Consider the following 23,378-nt stretch of genomic DNA (forward strand, 5'->3'; position numbering starts at 1 on the left):
TGTCCAGAGAAGGCGGCCATTGTGTGCCCGTTCCTCTCTACCCAAGTCAGTTTCCTATTGAGACTCTGAAAGGGCCTTTGAGGGGCCCTGTTTTTGGCTGTGCAGCTCACCTGCAGAGGGGAAACTATGGGCCTATTCTGAAGCCCAGCAGCTGCCAGGGCAGAGAGGCTGGCACCCAGTGGGAGAGAGAATAGCGTCCGCAGAGCCTTTCAATATGAAGCCACTTAGTAACAGAAGGCATGTGCCAAGCCTGCGAAGCCAGAATGAAGAGTCACCCTTTGGAGTTCACTAAATATCCGAGAGGAGTCAGACCCATCTTCTCTTCGCTCGGTCATATCATTGTTCGGCCTTGACGATTATGGAGTAAAAATCAAAAGGTAGCAGGACACGAACACAGAAAATATAAAGAGTAAGGGTCAGGAGGATAGAGGCAAAATAAGGTTATTTTAGAACATATCGGATCAACAGGTGGGGTAAAGAAGAGCAGGACTCAACGCTGGAGTCAAAAAATTCCCATGCTCATGTTTAAGGGTAAACACGCCACTCCTGGTCATGTGACAGATCGGGCTGCGATAGAGGATCTCAGTGGCTGCGGGCCTGTGAAGACGCCATCGCCACACAAAGCCCCTTTTCTGTCAGCAGGCTAGCTCCCACACAGGCGCTAATTTACGATGCCCTCACAGCGATTTCCACAGTCAGAGAAGTTCAATTGTGTTTTCCAGCTCATTAAGCATCGGCACAACAAAGCTTTCATCTTCTCCTTCATTCGTCCACCTCATCCCCCTCTTCTCTCTCTCCACCCATCTTCTCCTCGCTTTATCCCGCTGTCCACTAATCTGCCCCTATTAAGCCTCTAGTCTGAAAAGATGAAGTTCACTGGATAAAGTTAGCTTCCTTATTCTAGCTTTTTTCCCCCTCCCCTATACACTAAATTCTCTTCCTGTCTTATTTTTGTGTTTTGGTTTGTTTAAGTCGCGGCTGCAAGTCTGAAGGGTCCCCTCATGCAGACTAGGGAGAATTTAATGGTTGTTTATTCAGGGGCCTCCGCGGTGCCCTCCCATCTCTTTCACAGCTTCATGAGACGACGTGGAATCTATTGTAATCTCAGAGGAATCAACCCAGCATATTTGTTCAGGTTGTCACTGCGCCGAGATCACAGGCGCACACTCGCTCACATTCTCACACAAACACAGGTTGGAGCTCTGAATGTGTTTTAATCTAAAATGTTTTTGTTTTTTTTATACAGAACTCGAATGAAGTAGCATTAGCCTAAAGTTGGAAGGAAAGGCGTGTGACCGGAACATCACACTGTCTCGAATCTTCTGAAGGTCTGAAAAATGTGCATGAAAAGAAGTGAATGGAAAGGACTATTCCCACCATCAAGAGCTAGAGCCAAAATGCCCCCGAGCACAGCACGTAACCCCAATTTGTTCCAGTTTCCACTCCCCTCTGGACAACATTAACTGAGCTTCAAGTAGAATTTGACACCGTAATTTTTTATTAACTCACCTAGAACATCTTTTTGTCTCAAACAAAGGAAATAACTATCTATAAATACATGTAAAATACAAGAATCTCTGTTAAATGTCAAATTAAAACTACAGTAGGAAAATTAACCCTATGGAAGTATCTGCATTAATGTAAAAATGTTTATATTAGATATGGTCATATATTCATCTTAGTTACAGTAATGAACAAAAACAAAAAGGAAACAGTCATTCTAGCTCATAAGATGGGAAACACATTTCCACTTCCTCCCACGAGCAAGAAACAAAGCCAACACATCCAGGAAATAAACGCCTCCCTCTTGCTCACTTGCAGCCAGAGTCTGCACAGTAGTGATCGGTAGTGAGGTCATGATACACACGAGCTGCAACACTCACGTGTCAGATTTAGCTGTCAACGATGAAGGTCGACCCTGTTTTTAAAGCATCAAATAACTAATAGAAATTAAAGTTACTGGTTGCATCCATGGTTTTTCGTTTACGACTCCTGTTTCCTCATTGCCTCACTGCTCGGTCTCTTACAGTTCCTACATAAACTATTTTCAGCTCCAAGACACATAGTATCACAGTTTAGTGTTAAACAATTTTGTGCCAGCATATATTGTTACACTTATAATAATTATTCTCCTTTTGAATTTAGGGAGGAATAACATCACAGTTCCAATAGTAATAAACCAGAGGAAACCACTTTTTTTTGTCAATTATAATATCGTCGTCATTTTCCAAAGAAACAAATCAGACTGTCATTTTCAGCTTCTACACTAAACTGTGGTCACATTCATAGTGATATTTAATTGACTGTGAATCTATAGACTTCTAGGGAAAGAAGAACAGAAGATCATAAGAAACTGAATGAGAGAAAGAAACATCTGTGTTTGGTGCTTTACCGTCTGCTTAAAAAAAAAAAAAAAAAAACTGCGCTACTCAGCTACAACATAAAATATTGTTTACACATTAATGCATCATTCAATAAACATTTGTAGTCTCTTTTGTGTGCATGTGTGTGCATGTGTGTTTGTGTGTGTGTGTGTGTGTGTGTGTGTGTGTGTGTGTGTGTGTGTGTGTGTGTCTGTGTGTGTGTGTGTGTGTGTGTGTGTGTGTGTGTGTGTGTGTGTGTGTGTGTGTGTGTGTGTGTGTGTCTGTGTGTGTCTGTGTGTCAGGTTTCTCTTAGTCCCATGCTCCTCTTGTCATCACCCTCATACTAGCTACACCTACATCTGCTATCATGGCAAGACAATAAAGAGCCTGTGATAATTTGACATCCCTTGTCTCCGTTAGTGGGTCATTCTCCAACGTCATCATCGTCATTATCATCACTGAGTGTAGGCTATATCCCCCCCCCCCCCCCCCCCCTCTGCTGTCAGCACAGTCACTGAGCTCACCCTAACCCCTGGCTCGCTCGGGGTCCAGAGAGGGTGTCCGGTTCCCTTCACCCCCCCCCCCCCCCGCCCCCCTGTCCCTCCCAGGCTGCGACAATAGAGCAACGATATCTCTGTGTTCACCTGTTGGCACCTGGCTCTGCGGGTAAGCCTCGCCGCCGAGGCCCCGGCAGCCGAACACTCTGCTGCTCTCTGTCAGACGCCATGTGGAACGCGCCTTCCTGTCACCAAACCCAATATCCTAACACACAGAACACACGGAGGCATAATAACCCTCTCGCTGCTTGCCTGTCAACACTTTCCCCGTGGCAGCCGAGTCATGCTAACATATAAAGGATGAATGAAAAGCACTTAACCGATCAACAACCCATCAGGTGATTACAAAGGTTCCAAGCATCATCTGATGGTCCACAGTGTGTCTTCCTCAAGAAGGACGTTACCACGAGGCTATCACAACAACAAATGCTAAAAATGGACATTTGATTTACCGCACTGCAGGAAGCCGTCATTGTAAAACCAAGAGCTTCTTTTGAAAGCCTACTTTTCTTTAATGTTAATACTTCAGATTTGATTATAATGTTTGTGGTATAATATATTTTTTTGTGATGATAAATATGTAATCTCAATATAAAAGTTGGTGAAATAACTACAGTTTGTATGTCGGTACTTTTTGAACATATTCAGCGCATTTAACAATATTGTGAAAATACTGATATATGTGATAATTTTGGTGACAATAATTTTCACCCAGTTTCATCTCTGTATAACTGCGAACACACCCAAGCACAGCACCTTCCTTTATAGTATCAGAAAGATGTGGTCGCAGGAGGTTTCAGACACTGTTCGACCGTCCGACAACAACTTTGACTGAAGCATACTGATGATTTACGCGTCCTGTATTCAATCTTTGTGAAACCTCCTGTACTGTATTACTCTGTGACACTGGGATGTCTGACGCCGATTTAGTTAAGTGTGTTCCAGCAGTCCTCACTTCATATCAGTAACCACCTTTTTCACAGTTTAGGTAAACGGGTTAGACCTGACAGCGGCTCACATGACGCACTGTGCTGACGGTGTAAAGATGAAAGAACTAATTAAGACTAACGTGTTACTGCAGTTCCCTCCCAGCTCCCATCAGATAAGGGGAAAACATTACTGGGAAAGACCTCGGGCCTCACATCCTCTTTGGCATGACTGGCATGACCGGGCCTGAGTGAAACTGAGCTATGGAGCCGAGTGAGTAATAGACTTTATTATTTCAGCAATTAATGAAATGCATGTGTCAATCCAATTTACAGTTGGGGTGCTGGAACTGTTGAAAGACATATTCCAGAAAATCTCTGATCCAGGGTTTATATGGGATGTTTTGGTGGAATTAACTTGAGCTGAGTCCCCTTAAATCTGCCATGTGACACAAGACAACGTGTCACTGTGTCATTTGGGGTGATTTCATTGAGAAAGTTAGTTACTTGAAAGTCAAGCTGAAAGTCAAACTCAGATTTGACTGAACTCAGGTTGTAGTTGAGCCATTTACACACATAAGTGTTTTTCTTTCACTTATGAACAACACAGCAGGAGATTATCTTTGTCAGATGCTTTCACAACAACAGAAAAATGTCCTGGGCCTGGACAGAGCATGCAAGAGGCAGGACACAACGTATGAATTCCTGAAAGCATATGTTTTTGTTCAAAGAACATCCACACTGGTAATGGACCTTTCCAAGTTGACATCTTTGATTGTGTCCTCTATGACACCTTAGATATTTTAAATCTTTTAGTTTTTTCAGTTATGTTTATTCAATTTTCTGGACAATTTCCTGCTGTTTTCTTACGGGGCAAACGTAGACATTTACTAGGGGGCTGGCAGGAAAAGTCCTAGAGCTCACATACAGCCCCACCAGATAATTCCATTAAAATGATCCGGTATGTTTTATTTGAGACATTTAAGACATTCGTAACAAACTGTGTATATCCACGATTGAGCATTTGAGTTGTGACTGGACACTTGATGATATTTACATTTAGACACTAGTATTGCTGACTGCTGGCCGCATGAAATGGACCACAGGTTAAATGTGAGACTTGTGTGCATGTCAGTCAACACTTCATTCTGTCTGTAAAGATGAAGATAATGTATATGGAGTGTCAAATAGTGTAAATGTCAGCATGGAAAGAGAAGCTTGTGATCTCACATCCATCTATACTTTGACCTACCGATGTTGGCAGGTCCGCACAGACACAGGAGAATGCTCTGTTATGCTTCACCAGGCAGGCCTCTCATCTCTTTTAAAGACGATACACTTCCACCGCAAAGTTCCCCGCTGTGTGCTTCATAAATGTTTTTCCCACATGACTCCAGCTCCTTCCACAAAGTTTGCTTAGGAGAGCTGGAAGCCCTGCCAACTCTCATGAAAGAGAATGATTTAAAAAATGAAATATATAAAGCTTGTTTCAACATGTTTGTTTGAAGAGAAAACTCCTCTGGAAACCACAATTACCTCCTTAAACAGTCCTGTGTGTGTGTGTGTGTGTGTGTGTGTATGTGTGTGTGTGTGTGTGTGTGTGTGTGTGTGTGTGTGTGTGTGTGTGTGTGTGTGTGTGTGTGTGTGTGTGTGTGTGTGTGTGTGTGTGTGTGTGTGTGTGTGTGTGTGTGTGTGTGTGTGTGTGTGTGTGTGTGTGTGTGTGTGTGTCGGTTGATGGATGGATGCAAAAAATGTAATATTGGCCAGTAGGGGTCTTTAAATCAAAACAATAACAACAGACCTAATTTGTTGTCTTCAACCCCATTACGGATAGAAATCTACCAGACATGACTCAGGTGTAAATCCTGTTCACGGAAGAGATAATGTATTAAAGTTTAATTCACGTTTCACATTAAAGAACATTGAATAATTTTGATCAATTACTTCCAGAAACAACCTACTGGCTAACAGGCTATTGTGGGTTTTTCCTTCATTGTATTTTGTTTGCCCGAGAAGTTATAGCAGAGACGCAAGAAGCCACAGGTAAAGTGGATATTAGGAATTTAAAAGGCGACCAAAATGAAACCAATACCTTGAATAGAATTGTGGATTTCTCTAAGTTTGAACATGTTGGAAACATTTTGGAAAATGTTAGTACACAAGTCAACAACATATTGTTTTTAGACAATAAAATAAAGGAATGATTTATATTTGATCTACAAATGACCAATTGACTTCTTCTAAAGTCCCAACAGCAAGTGGACATTTTGGGTTTAACTGAAACTTCTTGTCGAGTAATAGATACAGATAAATAATATGTGTTTGTTTATCCAAATGTATGGAAAAGTAAAGGAAATGGCAAAGGTAATTTGTACAAATGTTAAAGTGCAACACTGCACTTTATAAGTGGATTTTTCATTTCTCAAACCGAAAATATGGCAGTCGTTGTTGATTTGTCTGGCTTGCCTGTGTAACTCCAGAGGCAGGAAATATGATTTACTCATTCATTATGAAACAATGGAGGAGCAGAGGAGCAACAAAAACATTACAGACAGCCCCTACATCCCTTTCCAAACAGGAGGAGAGTGAGAGTGGTAATAGAGAGTAAGTAGAGGAGAATGTAATGTTGTTGGGCACTAAATTACAGTCATTGAAAGCTTGTATAGTTACCCAGCAATCTATCACTGTCACACAGAGCCGAGGGAGGGGAGAGCGGAGCAGACAGGCGCCAGGCACAGCGGGATCAAAGCAGAAATGTACCTCGGGGAGAGAAACGGTTAACTCCATTTAACCAATTGTCCCGCAGACAGAAGGACACACAGACGAGTCCTGCATTAGTTCTGATAAGAGAGAAAAACTCCTCACATCAAGTCACATCATTGTCAATGAAAGGCAATATGTGAAGAGCTGCAAAACAAGACCAATTTGGACGGGCCCCTTCAAAGGGCTTCTGCGACATTACTTGGGGTTTTACTGTCTCTCAAGGGGATTGCACACAATGGACACAATAGCTGAAATGTGGCCAATACACAGCCACGGATAATTCGATTACAGGCCACATGATAGAGAAATTTACTGCGATAATAACTCTTAAGAGAATGAAAAGCAGTGGAAGCCAGGATTCTTTTCCTACTTTAATGAAACACAGTGATAAACGACTGTGGGCATATTTCTAAGAACAAGAAACACCACTGTCATAATGAAAAGAAATTACACAAGTAAACTTTTGTATTTGACTCACTTTGTTGAACCTGCTGGAATCAAATTGTTCGGTGTCTTGGAGTGTAGCAGAACTATGCATAAACACACTGAAATAAAGTATTCTCACCTTATAGATAATATGATATGTTGGAGGACTACCTAACCCTTTTTAAAGCTGCAGAGAAGCGTCCTGTTGCTCCAAGGACGATGAGAGTGAATCACAACAAAATATATCAGAATAATTCAAATAAAATAATGTAATCTGTGCCGCTTTAAACTTAGTAAGATAGATGGTCCTGAACTTCTGTCCACAGACCTCAACCAAACAGTGGAACTGAACTGAACAGTGTGCAGCTTTAAACTTACTCAAATTTAACTAAGAAGAAGATTATGGTGACATATGGTCCACATTAGCCCAGAAGTAAATTTCCATTCGTTAAAAAACCTGCATGTGTGTGTGTGTGTGTTCCTTTTTAATGGTCCTTGTTTGAGGTTTAAGGGTAAGAGTCAGAATTGGTTAAGGTTAGGGTAAGGGGCTAGGGAATGTACTATGTCAATGAGGGTCCTTACTCAGATAGAAATACAAACCACACCATGTGTGTGTGTGTGTGTGTGTGTGTGTGTGTGTGTGTGTGTGTGTGTGTGTGTGTGCGTGTGTGTGTGTGTGTGTGTGTGTGTGTGTGTGTGCGTGCGTGCGTGCGTGCGTGTGGGTGTGTGCGTGCGTGCGTGCGTGCGTGCGTGCGTGCGTGTGTGTGTGTGTGTGTGTGTGTGTGTGTGTGTGTGTGTGTGTGAAATGTCACCTAATAGTAATATTGGAAATGTTATGAATATGGTACATTTTAAACAATATACCAAAAGTTTCAGGCAATTTGCTTATAATAACTTAACACAATAATACAGATGTTATTTAAATGTGAGTTTGCACATATTAAAGTAATTTGCTTCACCTTGGGAATCCCGAGCTCAGCCTGTGATCGGAGGTTTGCATCTGTCAGGAACCGCACTGCTCTGTCACGACCAGCCTGACCAATCACAGCCGGTTCCGCTCCGGTCGCTGGGAAACATCCCCAGCCTGATTGGCGCGCGGTGGAGATGAAAGAGGCATGTGTGGCACTTCAGGTCCGTGCGTCAAATATCTGAAGTCCCCCCGCAGCTCCACGACGTCAGAAGAGCCTCGGCGGTTCCACAGGTTCTCCTCCAGGCGACGACCCCCGGGACCAGCAGCGAGGCGGCAGCAGGAGCAGCAGCGGAGGGATCACCTGGTTGCATGGCACCGCAGTCGTGCGTAATGGATCCTGCGCAAGGATCCCCGCGCTCCGCTGCGCCTCCGGAGGACACCGAGGAGCCGGACCTGTCTCCTGTCAGAAGACGGAAAAGCAAAAGTGTAGAGCTGCCCTTCAGCGTGGAGTCCCTCATGTCGGAGAGGCCGCCCGGCCGGAGCCGCCGGTCCCCGGAGCCTGCAGGTCCAGGCTGCGTCCCGGCGGAGGAGACGGAGTGCGGGTCACCGGGGGGACCGAGGGGACTTCACCGGTCCGAGGCAGAGGCGGTGGAGCCCGGGGACACGGACACGGGGCCCTGGTGTCAGAGTCCTTACGCATCCCCTCAAAGTGAGTGAAGCAACTATATTTCTGTTTAATTACGAAAATAATGCGCAAGTTTTAACTTTACAATCGTATACAAATATTCTGGAAATATCAGGTTAGGATTCTGAAAAGTAAATTGCAAAGACATCTTATTCCATATTACAAAATAAGGGTCACATCTCTCAAGTAATCTAGAGATGATGGGAAGGATCTTTAAACTTTGAGATGCACCAAGTTGCAGAAAACTGCTCAGGCCTTCAGCCCAAATTTCTCCGGCCCATTCTGGGTTTGACCTCCCCCTGATTCGGTTTGATTCACTGTAAATCACGTGGATCCGTGTTTTTCTCCTCCACTGACCTGACTCTCTGCCTCCAGGACTCCCCAGCCCGACCTCCTGCAACCTGCGGAAACACAAGAACAACAGAAAGCCCAGGACTCCCTTCACCACCTCGCAGCTGCTGTCTCTGGAGAGGAAGTTCCGTCAGAAACAGTACCTGTCCATCGCAGAGAGAGCGGAGTTCTCCGGCTCCCTCAGCCTCACAGAGACCCAGGTCAAGATCTGGTTTCAGAACCGCAGGGCCAAGGCCAAGAGACTCCAGGAGGCCGAGCTGGAGAAGTTCAAGCTGGCCGCGAAGCCGCTGCTGCCGGCCTTCGCGTTCCCCTTCCCGCTGGGAGCTGCACCCATGGGCGCCCCGGGCCTCTACGCGGCCCTGAGGGGCCCCCGGCCCGGCCTGCCCGTCCCGGGACTCTTCAGTGGACCCTATGGGATGTACTACCTGTCTTAACCCGCACTAACTCTGAGCTGCATCGTTGGGAGATCCGCCTTAAAAAACAACCGCCTCCATACAGCAAATAACAAAACACTGCAAAAGAAGTAAAAGATGCCTGAAAACTTTTGTAACATATGTTTTGTTATATAGTGAAAAAATCAAACGGGGTGAGAGGAATATTTTTCACGCAAAAATGTTGGTAAAACAAGCTGGTTTAATTTTCAAAAGGTCAATGAAAGAAACGGTTGTGAGTTTTCATCATTTTCTTAAATTTTCTATGAAGTATTTAAAAATTTAATTTGCGGTAAATTATTTGTGATTTATGATTTATGGTCATTTTTTTTAAGGTTCTGAAGCAATAACTAGTGACGACTCACTAAAGTGACCATGTGAATGTTGTATTTCTATTTTGATGGACTTTTGCAAAAACTTTCTTCAGGGTGCAGGTTTAAAATATCCACATTCAGAATTAAAAATTAAATTATGATCTCACCCTTTCACACAGAAACAAATATATATTATTATCCAAAAAAAAATACAAATTCAAATTAAAAAATCGTATTGTTTTTTAACATTACCTCAAAAAGAACTTTTTATTGCACATGTTTAAAGAGCTCTTAAATGTCCAAAACCACAGTAGGTTTCATTGCAAAATGTAGATAAATGTTTCACATCAGTCGTTAATGTAAAGGATATTTTATATTTGATGGGTGAAAAGGTGTTTTGTACCATTATTAAAATCTCTTATGTAAATTTGGTCATTTCCTTTCATTTTTTTCTCTTCACATTTCCCTTATCGTTTTGTGATTTAAGCTCAATGCAGTCTAACACATGACAAGATTCAATGTGGTGTCAATTATTTTAGTTTATAATAAAGACAGACACTGGGATGTATTAAGTGAACAGTCTGCTGACAGGCTGGGTGTCAACACCAGGAAGAGGAACGAGATTGTGTGTAAAAAGTACACGCACCAAAATGTGTTCTCGATCACTTAAACGAATGCGTATGCACGTTGCTTCTTTTTAGCGAAGGCTATTTTTATTATACATTAAAGACACATGTGATGGTGAATACATTCTGTTACTATAGACAAGGGCATTGAGTCTTAAAAAGGAACATCAAACAGAAGGCGGAGGTCTGGCATTTCATTTCCTCCTCCCACGCCGTCCTCTGAAGCCTCGGATGGAGCCGTGACCAAAGCACACGGTCGAAGGGACTCTGAGAGAAGAAGACAAACTACAAACTTTAGTTTTCATCTCAGATTTTAAGCAATTAGATGAAAAGCTGTATAAAGATATCAGCTCACGTAAATTCTTAATCATATGTCATTACACATGTATAAAGTAACTGCTCAACTTTTTCCCCTTAAGACCACTGACATCTTCAATTTCCCCTGAATTCACCCACTTAAACTAAAACATCTCAAACCTGTCTGTAAGTTTTCCTGCGAAACTAACCTGTAGGAGTATTGTGGTTTCAGTGTCTCTTTGTTCGGACACTCTTGGCTGTGGACCGCAGCAGAGAGACCTGTGTCCTCCCCAGCATCGGCCGCCTTTGTCAAGTGAGCAGCTGCTTCCTCCACAAGCGTCTCCATGGACTCTCCAGGCTCAGGCTGCTCGGACAACACATCGCACATAACCTCGCACACACCCTCCGACTCACACACATCGCCCACTTCCTCCATGGAGATGTCTTTCTGCGGCGGCCTCTTTGTCTCTCTGGTTCTGTTAAGACAGATATCTAATTAAAAAGACAAACAAGAGTATAAAACATGAAGATGTAACTAATTTAGGCCCTTCTACTCTGTTTAGTCTGAATAATGATAAAGAGATATGCATTTTGAACAATTTGCACAGTAGTTTTTTAATATAGTAAAGCAGCAGACAATCTTACTTTATGTTAAAAAATGCATGAAATATGTTACTAAATACTAAATTCAGAGAAATAAGTCCTGCTCCCTATAACAAACGTGGACCTGAAACTTTGCTGAGTAATATTTCTACTAACATTTTGCTGCCATCTAGTGGACAAAAATGTGAACAGTGCAGTCTTACCCTCTGTCCTTTTTGGGTTTGTCAAATCTGAAGTCTGGAGGATATTTGTGAATTCTTATCAGATGTTCCTTCCTGTGATTACTCGTCCTAAACTTGTGTCCACAGCCCTCGACCAAACACTGGTACTGTGTGAAGGAAGCGTGATACAACAATTATCCTTGACGATTTGCACCTTGAATCTTAAGTGGATGAGTGGGAATCAATAAAATCAAACAAAACTGAATTTCCTTTGGCTCTCACCATGTCTTGCCTCTGGGCGAGAACAGTGAAGAGAGAGTCGTGCCACTCCTGAATGTGGATGTCGAGGAGTCGGGCGCTTGGCAGCGAGCGACGGCAGGAGCAGCAGACGTGCCGGTGCAGGGAGTTGTAGTGGTGCTCGTACTCCTCCAGAGCAATGAAGACAGCGCTGCAGCCCGAGATGTGACAGGCGAACTCTGAGACGCTGAGAGGAGACGAGAGGAGGAAGAAGGGGACCGTCAGTCCTACAACTCTGACTCTACAATGGGCTACAGGTAAAAAAGGTGAAAACCCAAAGCTGGGGGGAACATTTGCTGTTGGGTATCGTATTTTCCTACTCGGGATTCCAGGTAGAGGTTAGCGAGTGTTAGTGACCAACAGCAGTTGTTAGAGACTAGTCTTCAGTTGTGCACTTTATGGTACCTTATTATTCTTGTATAACTAGCGTGACAATAAAAATCTTGAATCTAATACAAATCAGCTCGATACTGGTACTGTTTGCAAAACTGTTCCAATGATTTTATCCATTTTAATACGTTTTTAAAATCCTTTCACCTCCCTGTTGTTCTGTGTATTGACATACATTTACTGTTTGGATTTCAGTAAATTAATGTATTAAGAATGAATGCTAATACTCTTCACCTTGTTTACATTTCTGAAGATATTATTTCCCCTGTAATGACATGGACTCATTAAACTATCAGTTAGTTTGCAGAGTTATTGGCTAACTAAAGCATTAACGTATTTATGTTTTCTATGAAAAGGGTCACCAGGATGCAAAACACATTGCATGGGTTCAACCTTCTTGTGTCCAACAGCAGCAGAAGAATAACAACAACAACAATAGCAAAAACAACAACAACAACAACAAGCTGGGTTGTTAACTGAAGCTAACACATAAACCAGGCTCACACTCAGCTCCTGCTCGGATATAACTCGTGTTTCCTACCTGGTGGTGGGCTCGTCTTCCTGGGAGATGTAGAGGTCCTGCAGGTACATGTGTCTGTGGATGTCTCCATCCTGTAAACATGCAGCGTGTTACAGCGGGAGCTTCATCCAGGAAGAAGACGGAGCTCGTTTTTGCTACGTTACCTCGAACAGTTCGTGGTCCTTGTGCAGGCGGACGAGCTGCGGGGTGAAGCTGAACGGAGCCTCGGCCTCTCTCCGCTCCGGCTCCATCCTCCTCCTGCTCCAGGTGACAGCCAGAGCTCCGCCACTGACGTTTCTCCTCTGTCTGGGTCCCAGACAGTGGTCGCGGAATGATGACTCTGCTCATTTGTTTTTGGCGGGTGCCATATGTTGCGTTCACGTAACAGCAGCAAAGTGAGGAAAAGAGTGGCCACTACAATTTATGTTTAATGACTTTATTATTTTTTGGCAAAAATCTGTATATCTGTCGTCTATTGTTTTGGAAAAAACACGGGAAGTCTGCCTAAGATTAACGATGTTTTCAATGTAATGCGTTACAGCACATCACCAATACTTTGAATACATTTTATTTGATGTACTGTATATATATTAAATGTGTTGGTTATTATTCTGTTGTATTATTTAATTTGTGCATAACATACATTGTTATTTGATATTATTCATTATGACTTCAATGACAATAACTAGTTTTAAAAAAAGAACAAAAAAAAGTGTCGTGTGCAGGTATTGCCAATATCACGATGAGACGGGAACGCATCTAAATGAAAGTGGTGAGTTGTCGCCCCCAGCCGGTCAGACTCAATATGGCAAAAAAAGTTTTGTTTTATTCTATTGAATTTTATTACCCATGTTCCTTCAGTCTTGTGCATCAGCTCTGTGTCAAAAATGTCACAATCATCCAGTTGATATTTTGCGGCTATTTGACAAAAAACATCTGGTGTTATTTTATTAAAGTATAAACTGTATAATATCAAACGTGCAGCAAATACGCACTACATTAACAACACAATGGAATTAATTAGGGAAATGTGTGAAACCTAATATACAATCTATCTATGGTGACAACATAAGTGCTCCGACTGCTCCACCGTTTAGACAGTAGAGGGCCCCAGAGTCCACAAAGAGTCCTCGTAGGGTCAGCTGTTAGTTCAGAGCCACATGAGCCTATGAACTGGGTGTTGAGTTAGTGGGGGGGTTTCCTTTCATTCATCACAATTTATATTCCTGATTAAATTTACACACAGGAGCATTTGAGATGGATCGCCTGTGGTGATTGGGTCATATGGATTAGAAACAATTGACAAACAGAAAAACTCAGATCAGAAAGTCATCTGTTGAAAGAAAACAGTTGTGTTCCAAAAATAAAAGGATTAACCAGTGGGAATTATTACTTTTTACTTTGTTCAACTATTCTGTATATTTTACATTGAGGTTGCAGTTTTCACAGTGACTCATATGGTTTGCCAGGATATTACACAGCAGAGAGAGAGAGAGAGAGAGAGAGAGAGAGAGAGAGAGAGAGAGAGAGAGAGAGAGAGAGAGAGGCGGAGGGGAGGACAGGAGGAGGAGAGCTGAGGAGCCTCAGTATTCACCTCGGACTGCAAAGCACACAATGACACAGTCGGTCGGACACAGCAACATGCTTCATACTGGATATCTGTTGGGAATTCTACTCTCCTCATGGGGTACGACTCTTTCTTTCTTTCTTTCTTTCTTTCTTTCTTTCTTTCTTTCTTTCTTTCTTTCTTTCTTTCTTTCTTTCTTTCTTTCTTTCTATCTTTTTTTTACTGAAAAATCACTTTACGTGCAGGAGTAATAGCGAGCAGTGTAAGGACGACTCTACCTCATGTGATGAAGTACCAAACTGTGACACCTCAGAGGCTGAAGGATCCATCTCTCAGTGATGCTGCTACACATCAGGTAACCCACACACACACACACACCCACACACACACACACACACACACACACACACACACACACACACACACACACACACACACACACACACACTCACACACTCACACACTTTACACTGTATTTAAACTTCACATTGTGTTTAATCTCACTGAAGATGCACTAAAGTCTCTCCTGCTTTGTGTGTGAGTGTAGACTTACCCTGATGAACTGCGGTACTCTTTGACAATCGCAGGGCAGAACTACACTCTGCATCTGGAAAGGAACAAGTAAGATCTTCTTTACTGTGCTGCTTGACACATACTGCTCTAACTTAATTTATCTGTCAATTACATAATATTAATAATTTGTTCTTTCCAGGGATCTTATCGCGAAAGACTTTTCTGTGACACACTATTCTGATCAGGGCGCCCGAGTGACAACTTTTCCAGATCTTGGGGTATGTACCTTTGAAACTCTTTCATCACGATCAAACAAACAGTAACATTATCAACCTGCGTAATAATGGACTATAAAAACTTTGATTATAAGTTTTCTTAACTGTATGTATACATGATAAACCTAAACCTGGTAATTAGACATTTATTTTCCCTTTCCTCGCTGAGATGGCAGAATACATTTAGTGACGTGGACGATCCAGAGATCTGAAATCAGACTGCCATACAGAATCAAATGATTATCCTACTACACAGAGCACACATGCTTTATTGCATTAAGTACAGGATATCCTGTCACACGCAAACCCAGGCCCAGTGGGGTTTTACTGCTGCAGAGATATCATCATGTTACATTTGATGTAAGACATGTAGGTCATTTCCTCAGATGTCATGACACATTCTAAAGCATTAGGTAGTTTCTCAGAAACATAGTTCCTCATTATGAGAGATGACACAACATGCTGTCATTCTTGATTTTTACCTGGAAGAGGAATTGACATATAAGGCAATTTCCTCTGACCATGACTCAAACACACATTTAAATACACCCTCAGATCCCATTTCAACACTGTGCTCGAGATATTTGTCAGACGAAGAAAAAAAAAGGGGAGAGTTGTGAAATGGCTCCATCTGTAATGAGGTCTCTCTGTCCAGGTTCACTGCTACTACCACGGACACATCGTGGGGGTGGAGGACTCGTCTGCCAGCGTGGGACTCTGCTCTGGAATGAAGTGAGTGATGCTGCATGCAGATTTATTCCTCTAATTACAAAAGGTTATTGTTTCTCTAAATTGAGCAACAAATTGAATCAGACCCGTGAGGATTTGGGATTGTAAGTCTCCTGCTGTGACTCATGACCTGCCGTGTCCAATCCGAAGAGACGATCAGTCCCCCAGCATCCATTGGCTCCCTCCTGCAGACCATTAAGACTGAAAAACATGTAACCCAATCCGACTTCTCTAATTAAAGCCGTCTTCTGATGTCTGTAGAAAAGACATGCCAGTGTCAAAAGATGTGGAAAGTAAAAACAAACTCAACCATATGAGTATTTTAACTATTTGAGAAGTACATAAGCAAAGGAGAAGGATTGTGTGTTTGTCCACTCTGAAACTCCTGTGTTGCTCTGCAGGGGCTTTGTGCTTCTCCAGGACCAGATGTACCTGATCGAGCCTCTGGCCGGTCCTGAGGCGGGACAGCGAGACGATAGAAACAGCTTTGAAACTTACATCAACGAAGGTCTTCATGCTGTCTACAACTACAAACACCTGAGGAGGAAGAGGAGCTCCTGTTCCCATGGAAACACAACCACTTACTATGATCACGGAGCTAGCCCGTCTGGACTGTTTCAGCTCGGCAGTCTGGTAAAGAAACATACACACAACACAGACACATGCATACACCAGAGTTTGAAACCTAGACATTATACCACTGTTGATATCCAATACTTTCTGTGTTCTTCGATGATATAATTGCTTTATTTATAGAGCACTTTTCAGTCACTTAGTGCTTTAGAAGTGCAGCAAAATAAAACAGACAGGTCATTATTTAAGGAATCACAAATATTAGAAGACAATATTCAGTTACAAGAAATCTAAAAGACATAAAATTCTTTAAAATTAATAAATGCATTCCTATTAGATAGGTAAAGTTTCATGCAGTAAGATACTACTGTTCACAGCTGCTCTGTATCATTATCACGATCGAATTTTCACGTGATAATCCTGTGTCTGCATCAAATTTACAGCTAAAACAAGCAAATACACTTTACTGGGGATATTTTTGTATTCTAACAACATAAGACCTAAAAGAAAATCCACTTTCCATTAGTTTTCATTTCAGTCAAACAAACTAAGGTAAAAAAGAAAGGAAATGAAAACATGGGACAACAGAGTCAATACCAGACATCAAGGAAACAAGGAAGAGAGACATAATACATTGATTTGAATATTGAGTATTATTGGAAAAATTAGCTTCAAAATGCCAATGTCATTTTCATATTTTAAGTATTAATGCCATGTTTGCATGCATCAAAAGGATTCTGTGCGATTACCATAGTACTTTTTGTTGCTACGGTACATTGTCAGTAACACTAAACTAAATACATTTGATTACTGGGCTGTATTAATCATCATCAAACAATAATCTGTGTCTAACTAAACAAACAAACACACACACACACACACACACTAATGTTTAATATTGTTAATGTCTTGTGTTATTCAGAAAGTCGGTGCACAGACCAAAGACCGTGCAGTGAAACCCAGAACAGTGGAGCTTGTTCTTGTGGCCGACCACACTGAGGTTGGATTTCTGTCTGTCACTGCACATTTAATCATAATTATCTGTAATTCACTTTCCCCTCAAGATGTGGAATGATTGTGTTTAATATCTGATACTTTATTGCTTAAAGTTCCTTAAGTAAAAAGAAAATGATCTCTTTTTGTTTTAGTATAAGAAGTTTGACAGTAGGAAGGCAGTGGAGACCAGGATGCTTGAAATAGCAAACCATGTGGACAAGGTATGTTTGTTTCTCTCTTCGTCTGTCACCTAAAATGATTCAACACTGTTTTGTTTGAACAGCAAAAAAAAAGAAGAAAACCTCTGATGTTGGGAGAAAATGATCCAGGACTATAAAATAAGACCACACTAAAGTTCAAATGAGTATAAAAGCTTAATTTTATGTAATTCCACATAATTTCTCCTTTGGACTTAATACCGCATTCCAGCTATTTTTACCAGCCATGTAGTTTATTTGCCTTGGATGCTGCCAGGACTCATTTCCCCCGACAAAGCAGAAACAACCACGTGTCACATCAGACTTCACTTCTCACTGTGGATTGAAATCATTGCAGAACGCTGGCCTGAGACTACCCAGTCTTTACTGACTGGAAGTCGACCATTAACAGGGAATGAAAAGTTCCCTCGCTGTAAAAATCTAACTTTAACTGTGAATTTTCACACCCGAGCTGAACATTTTCTCACATATCACACAATCCTCTTTGCGTACCCTGAAGGAGAAGGGCCGACGTGAATGAAGGTGCCAGACCCGAATGTGTCTCCCTGTGTGACAGCATCAGTCGCTCAGTGATTTTACAGCATCGCCTGTTTCCAAAATACTGATATCAGCCATTTACCTGATGATTCATTTGCTTTTTATCATATTGTACTTAGCTGTATCGCCCTGTGGGTGTCCGCGTCATGCTGGTCGGTGTGGATCTCTGGTCGTACAAAGATCAGATGGAGGTCAGCACCAACCCCGAGCTCACCCTCGGCCGATTCCTCGAGTGGCGTCAGAGGAGCCTGCTGCCGAGGACCACGCACGACAACGCACAGTTCATCACGTAAGACGCAGCGGTTTTCAACTCCCCTCTAACAGAACCTGTCGAAGCTGGGGTCCAGTAACATTTTACTCTTCTTCATTCAGAGGGGTGGATTTTGATGGGTCCACTGTCGGCTTGGCAAACACCAACGCAATGTGCACGTCTAAATCTGGAGCCGTCAATGAGGTGAATCTCATTTTTCTATAGAAAGCAGAGGGGAAATGAAAGGGAGTCATGTGATTTTCTATATGTCTGTTATGTTTTTGTGACTCCACTTCTTTCTGCTCTACACACAGGACCATAACAACAACCCAATAGGTGTGGCTTCTACTATTGCACATGAGATGGGTCACAATCTGGGCTTGTCCCATGACACCGAAAACTGTGTCTGTGGCTCCTCAGTAACGAAAAGAGACTGCATCATGTCTGAGAGCGTTGGGTAAGCTCAGTTTCTCACCTTCACTTAAACCCCCTCACATTTACCTCTTCTTCTATTCTTCTAATATTGACCTCCTCTTCTCTTCTTCTTCCTCCAGACTTGTGTATCCGAAGCTGTTCAGCAGCTGCAGCCAGCAGCAGCTCAGCCGCTTCTTGGAGGAGGTGAACCCGGCCTGCCTGCTGGACACTCCGTCCACCAATCGCGTCCACGGAGGGCCGGTGTGCGGGAACGCCTTCCTGGAGCCTGGAGAGGAGTGCGACTGTGGCACCGTGCAGGTCTGTATGTGCATGTTGCGCTCAGACAGGCTGCATGCATAAAAAATCACAGAATTAAATTACTGAATCATATTTTCCTCTGTCTGCCTCATAGGAATGCAAGAATGCCTGCTGCAATGCCACCACCTGCAAACTTAACGCGGGAGCCCAGTGTGGAGAGGGAGAGTGCTGCCACAACTGCCAAGTAAGTCACACTCACTGTGTCTTCTCTACACCAGGGAAGTCACGCTGATACTAAATGTGTAACAATATAGCGAGACACTGTCTGACTGTGCCATCTGGCCGTGTGTGTGTGTGAGTGTACGTATTTCAGTAAGTCGGTACATCACCATCTGTGTTTCTCTCTGCTCCACAGCTGAAACCAACAGGCAGTGTCTGCCGACCAAAGGCAGGGGTCTGTGACCTGGCAGAGTTCTGCACCGGCTTCTCTGCCTCCTGTCCGACTGACGCCTACACCCAGAACGGACTGTCCTGCAACCGTGGGAAAGGATACTGCTACAATGGGCAGTGTCCTTCGCAGCAGGAGCACTGCAAGAGACTGTGGGGTCCAGGTAAAATGACAGTTTGGTCTAGATCTGCTTTGATACGGAAACATCAGGACTCGTACATCTGCAGCTGTTTTATCTTCTCATGTTTCTGTTCAGACGCTGAAGTGGCTGCAAATGCTTGTTTCTACCTTCATGGAACCTGCAGAAAAACACTGTTTAGCCAGAGATGTTCCAGCAGGTAGGAAACCAATAGATAAATAGTTCATATTCACATATTGTTGGGCTTTGTTTTATTATCGGTTTGCGTTTTTTCTCTGTTACAGAGATCAATCCTGTGGGAAACTGTTCTGCAACGGAGGGTGGGAGTTTCCTGTGACATCCAGGAAATCCTTTTACAAAGTCGGAAGTGGAGACATATGCAACGAGGCGACTATAAACCCTGAAGATAACTACCCTGCAGATCTGGGCATGGTTCCTACGGGCACCAAGTGTGGCAACAACATGGTGAGAAACCTGCCCTTAAGAAAAACCTCCATGGACTACAGAGGGGTGAACAGTGTCCTCAGGGCGTCTTGTCTGTCTTTCAGGTGTGCTACAACCAGCGGTGTCAAGACATCACCAACGTAAAGGCGTACGGGACAAACGACTGCTCGGCCAAATGCAACAACCACGGGGTAAAAATAATGTTTTAACCTCACTTAACACTTTGGAGCACTGCAGATTTGTGACAGCATAACCGAGTGTGATCTCTGACAGGTCTGTAACCACGAGAGTAAGTGTCACTGCGACCCCGGCTGGGCCCCCCCCTTCTGCGACGTGCAGCAGTCGGAGCTGCCTGAAGGTACAAACCTCCACGTCATGCCCCATACTCGCTTGGCCATTTGAATCCCCATGCTTCACACATGACCGTTTGTGTGCGCTCCTCCAATGCTGTTTTTTTTTCACCAAGATTTATTACGTCTCATGGACTCGCACACAATTGAGCTCTGTGCTGATAAACACAAACAGAGGAGCAGGGATCTTGGGAAATTCCCCCTGCTAAGTCTGTAGAAATTAAGTAATGATGTTACAGTGGACGCGTGCTCGTCCAGGAGCAATAGATAGAACATCGTCCTGATATACAGTTAAACTATAGAAGTCCATTGATGGAAATGTACACATGCTCTTGTTATCTGGCTTGTATTTATGACAAAGATTAACACATCCAATTGGAAGATAGTTTTTCTGATCGGTCAGATTCCTGAACAAGCTTTGTTTACTTTTCTGATTTGCAGGCAGCTATCAAATGCTATGGAGTTTTACTTAAATATTTTTCTAATCGTTCTAATTCTAAGTGTGGTGTTTGCTTGTTTGTGTGTGTGTGTGTGTGTGTGCAGAGACAGGCATGTTGGTGTTCTTTGTGCTGCTGGTGGTTGGAGCACTTCTGCTGGTGGTCCTGTTCATTGGGATTCTGATGTGCTGCATCAGAAAAAGACGACCTGCAAAGAGGTAAAGTGATTCCCACCGTGCGTGAGTGAAGCTGTAGAGACAGAACTCTTAATCGTTCCCATATTTAATTTTAGCCACTGTGTTTGTTTATTCTGCAGATGCCTCCAGTCTAACTCAGGACAGTCGAACCCGGTGTTTCGGTCGAGCAGCACACGCGACAGCCCCCGTCTCGGGAAGACACTCATCAGCCAGCCCATGTTCGTGGAGTCTTCGGCCACTCAGCCTTGCAAACCTCTGTTCTCTGCCAGTGCCCGACCGCACACTGGAGCGTTGAAGCCCAGCAGAGCAGCTCCAGAGGTGAGTTTACAATCTGACCCAACGGCTTCAGCACCAGAGCGGAGAAGCTCTGACACCAATATTGTATGTGTGAGTTAGACACTACACTTGCATTTGTGGCAGCTGCAGTTGGCATCTGTATCCGTGTCATCGTGGTGAGAAGTTCTTTTAGCCTCAGAAAGTTTCCCATAGCCTCACATGACCAATCGTTCCAGAGGTGCTACTCTACAGTTCTAAATGATAAAGGGACTGTTATTGTCATTAAACTGCAAAAACTGTTAAGGCTTGTGGTTAAGAAACTTCAGAGTCATGTTTTTTTTGGTTTTAGTTTAGTCATCTCTCTTTTTGCCCCTTACAGCCACCCAAGACATTTCCAGCTGTGCCCCAGCCCTCAAAGATTCAAAAGGTAATGTCATCTACTGATCTTATTATAACAAATTATTATTAAAATGTCAACATATTTACAGTATTTGTATTACCGCAGTCCATATTGTTTGGGTGTCAGCTGTATATGAAGTAGATAAATCTTTTTCTTCAGGTTGTGAGGCCTTACATGCAGCCACTGTCTGCTTCAAGCAAGCCCAACTATATCGAGGTAAAACAGGTACATAATTGATCTAATTTCCTCTTCCAGGAAACAGATAGATTGTTTTGTTAAACTATATATTAACTGTCTTTTTTTTTATCAGGTTAAGCCACAACCTCCATCCAGACCTCTGCCGCCGCTTTCAACAAAATTGGTATTTGACAACATTACAAGTCACTTAAACCACACATGTCAAATATTTGCACTCATACACTTTTCACTGCTCATTTAAAACGTGAAAATCTGGTTTCTTAAGATCACCAAGCCCAAGCCTCCGATGCCTCCGGTGAAGCCAAAGCCATCGGCCCTACCTTCTCTGCTGCCTCACACTCAGCTGGTACGTATGCAGACTCGCCGCAACTCCCCCCCAAAATCCTCTGCATCCAAACATTCTCAGTGTTATTCGAGGTATTCACGTTTCTGGAGACGTCTGTGGTTTTGGGCATCGTCCCAACATAGCAGTGTGATGAGCCAGCAGTGGCTCACTGTTAGTAAGCACATAAAGGTCTAACAGACAGCTAAAACACAGATGTGCTGAAATAATAGCTTACACATAAGATGGGCTTTGGAGGAAGAAAATTGCAGTTGTCCTGAGAGAGACTCATCAACAGTGTGTTTGTTGTTGTAGCTCGCAGGGAGAGCTGCTCTGAAGCCCCCCAGCAGGCCCAGATGACACACAACCCAGCACGTGGTAAACACCGGGATCATCTGACAGAGCCCTGGAGTTCTTGTTCCACCTAGTAGGACCCAGAAGATCCTCTGAGGAGACGCTCGTCTGTTTGACAATGGAAACAAGATCCACCGAAGGATCAGCAATGTTAAGTGACAGAGCTTTTCCTCTCGGTTGCGCTCTCCCCTGAGGATTACAGCCGCCCCGTCTGTGTCTGGCTTGTGTTGGCCTTCTGCTCGTCGATGGAAACCGGAAGATGCGGTTGACAAGCTTCTGTGCTTTAAAAAATGACAAGTGGCTACGCTGCCATGATGATTTTTAAACAAATCTTAAGGGAAAATACTCACTCTGCCTTTGATCCTGGTACATGTGAACACTTAATGAGGCAATTTGTTTTAATCTTATTTCTCTGATTTACCGTTACGTGTCCTTTGGTACTGATTTTCTAAGAAATAACGTTAAGGGATTTTGAAACGTGGCACCAACATGGGCACTTTATGGATGTGCCACGACTCTTTTTGTACTAACACACGTGTGCTTGACTCTGTCGGACTAAATTATGAGCTGTAGCTGCTTTGCTTGGTGCTTTGATCTGATGCATATCGATTGTAACTCTTCAAGGGATTTTGTACATTTGTATTTTCTATGCAGCAGACATGATTTTTACACACACTGAGGATTTCTGCCTTGGTTGATTATCATTTTTCTCCCCCTGCAAACTTTGAACTGAAAAAACATGTTTGTGTATGATTCTATTTATTAAAAATCCCTTGATGTCTTTGAAGTTGATAATAAAGGTGATTCACCAAAGTCAGTGTGTTGTTTTTCTGTCGAGTCGCCATTGTTTGCGTTGCCATGGT

General features: G+C 43.1%; 3 protein-coding genes across 3 annotated transcripts; 2 read left to right on the forward strand and 1 right to left on the reverse strand.

Moving 5' to 3' along the window:
* Positions 1 to 8,314: 8,314 nt before the first annotated feature.
* On the forward strand, positions 8,315 to 9,415 carry msx3 (muscle segment homeobox 3). Its single transcript, XM_061086762.1, has 2 exons — positions 8,315 to 8,654; positions 9,006 to 9,415. Exons 1-2 carry the CDS (start codon positions 8,315 to 8,317, stop codon positions 9,413 to 9,415), a joined length of 750 nt encoding a protein of 249 aa, XP_060942745.1.
* An 883-nt stretch (positions 9,416 to 10,298) lies between these two features.
* Positions 10,299 to 12,916, reverse strand: znf511 (zinc finger protein 511). Its single transcript, XM_061086760.1, has 6 exons — positions 12,785 to 12,916; positions 12,642 to 12,712; positions 11,696 to 11,897; positions 11,456 to 11,580; positions 10,859 to 11,125; positions 10,299 to 10,619 (listed from the first exon to the last, which is right to left on the reverse strand). Exons 1-6 carry the CDS (start codon positions 12,869 to 12,871, stop codon positions 10,547 to 10,549), a joined length of 825 nt encoding a protein of 274 aa, XP_060942743.1. The 5' UTR covers positions 12,872 to 12,916; the 3' UTR covers positions 10,299 to 10,546.
* A 1,303-nt stretch (positions 12,917 to 14,219) lies between these two features.
* Positions 14,220 to 23,328, forward strand: adam8a (ADAM metallopeptidase domain 8a). The gene is made up of 25 exons (XM_061086730.1): positions 14,220 to 14,307; positions 14,433 to 14,542; positions 14,735 to 14,808; positions 14,900 to 14,978; positions 15,631 to 15,707; positions 16,106 to 16,337; positions 17,200 to 17,277; positions 17,426 to 17,494; positions 18,148 to 18,317; positions 18,401 to 18,482; positions 18,593 to 18,735; positions 18,833 to 19,010; positions 19,105 to 19,194; positions 19,366 to 19,561; positions 19,655 to 19,736; positions 19,822 to 20,002; positions 20,086 to 20,172; positions 20,255 to 20,339; positions 20,875 to 20,986; positions 21,085 to 21,283; positions 21,621 to 21,668; positions 21,801 to 21,857; positions 21,952 to 22,002; positions 22,105 to 22,185; positions 22,477 to 23,328. Exons 1-25 carry the CDS (start codon positions 14,235 to 14,237, stop codon positions 22,519 to 22,521), a joined length of 2,679 nt encoding a protein of 892 aa, XP_060942713.1. The 5' UTR covers positions 14,220 to 14,234; the 3' UTR covers positions 22,522 to 23,328.
* The last annotated feature ends 50 nt before the right edge of the window (positions 23,329 to 23,378 follow it).

This window comes from Limanda limanda, chromosome 15 (assembly GCF_963576545.1).
Source record: "Limanda limanda chromosome 15, fLimLim1.1, whole genome shotgun sequence".
Lineage (NCBI taxonomy): Eukaryota > Metazoa > Chordata > Actinopteri > Pleuronectiformes > Pleuronectidae > Limanda > Limanda limanda.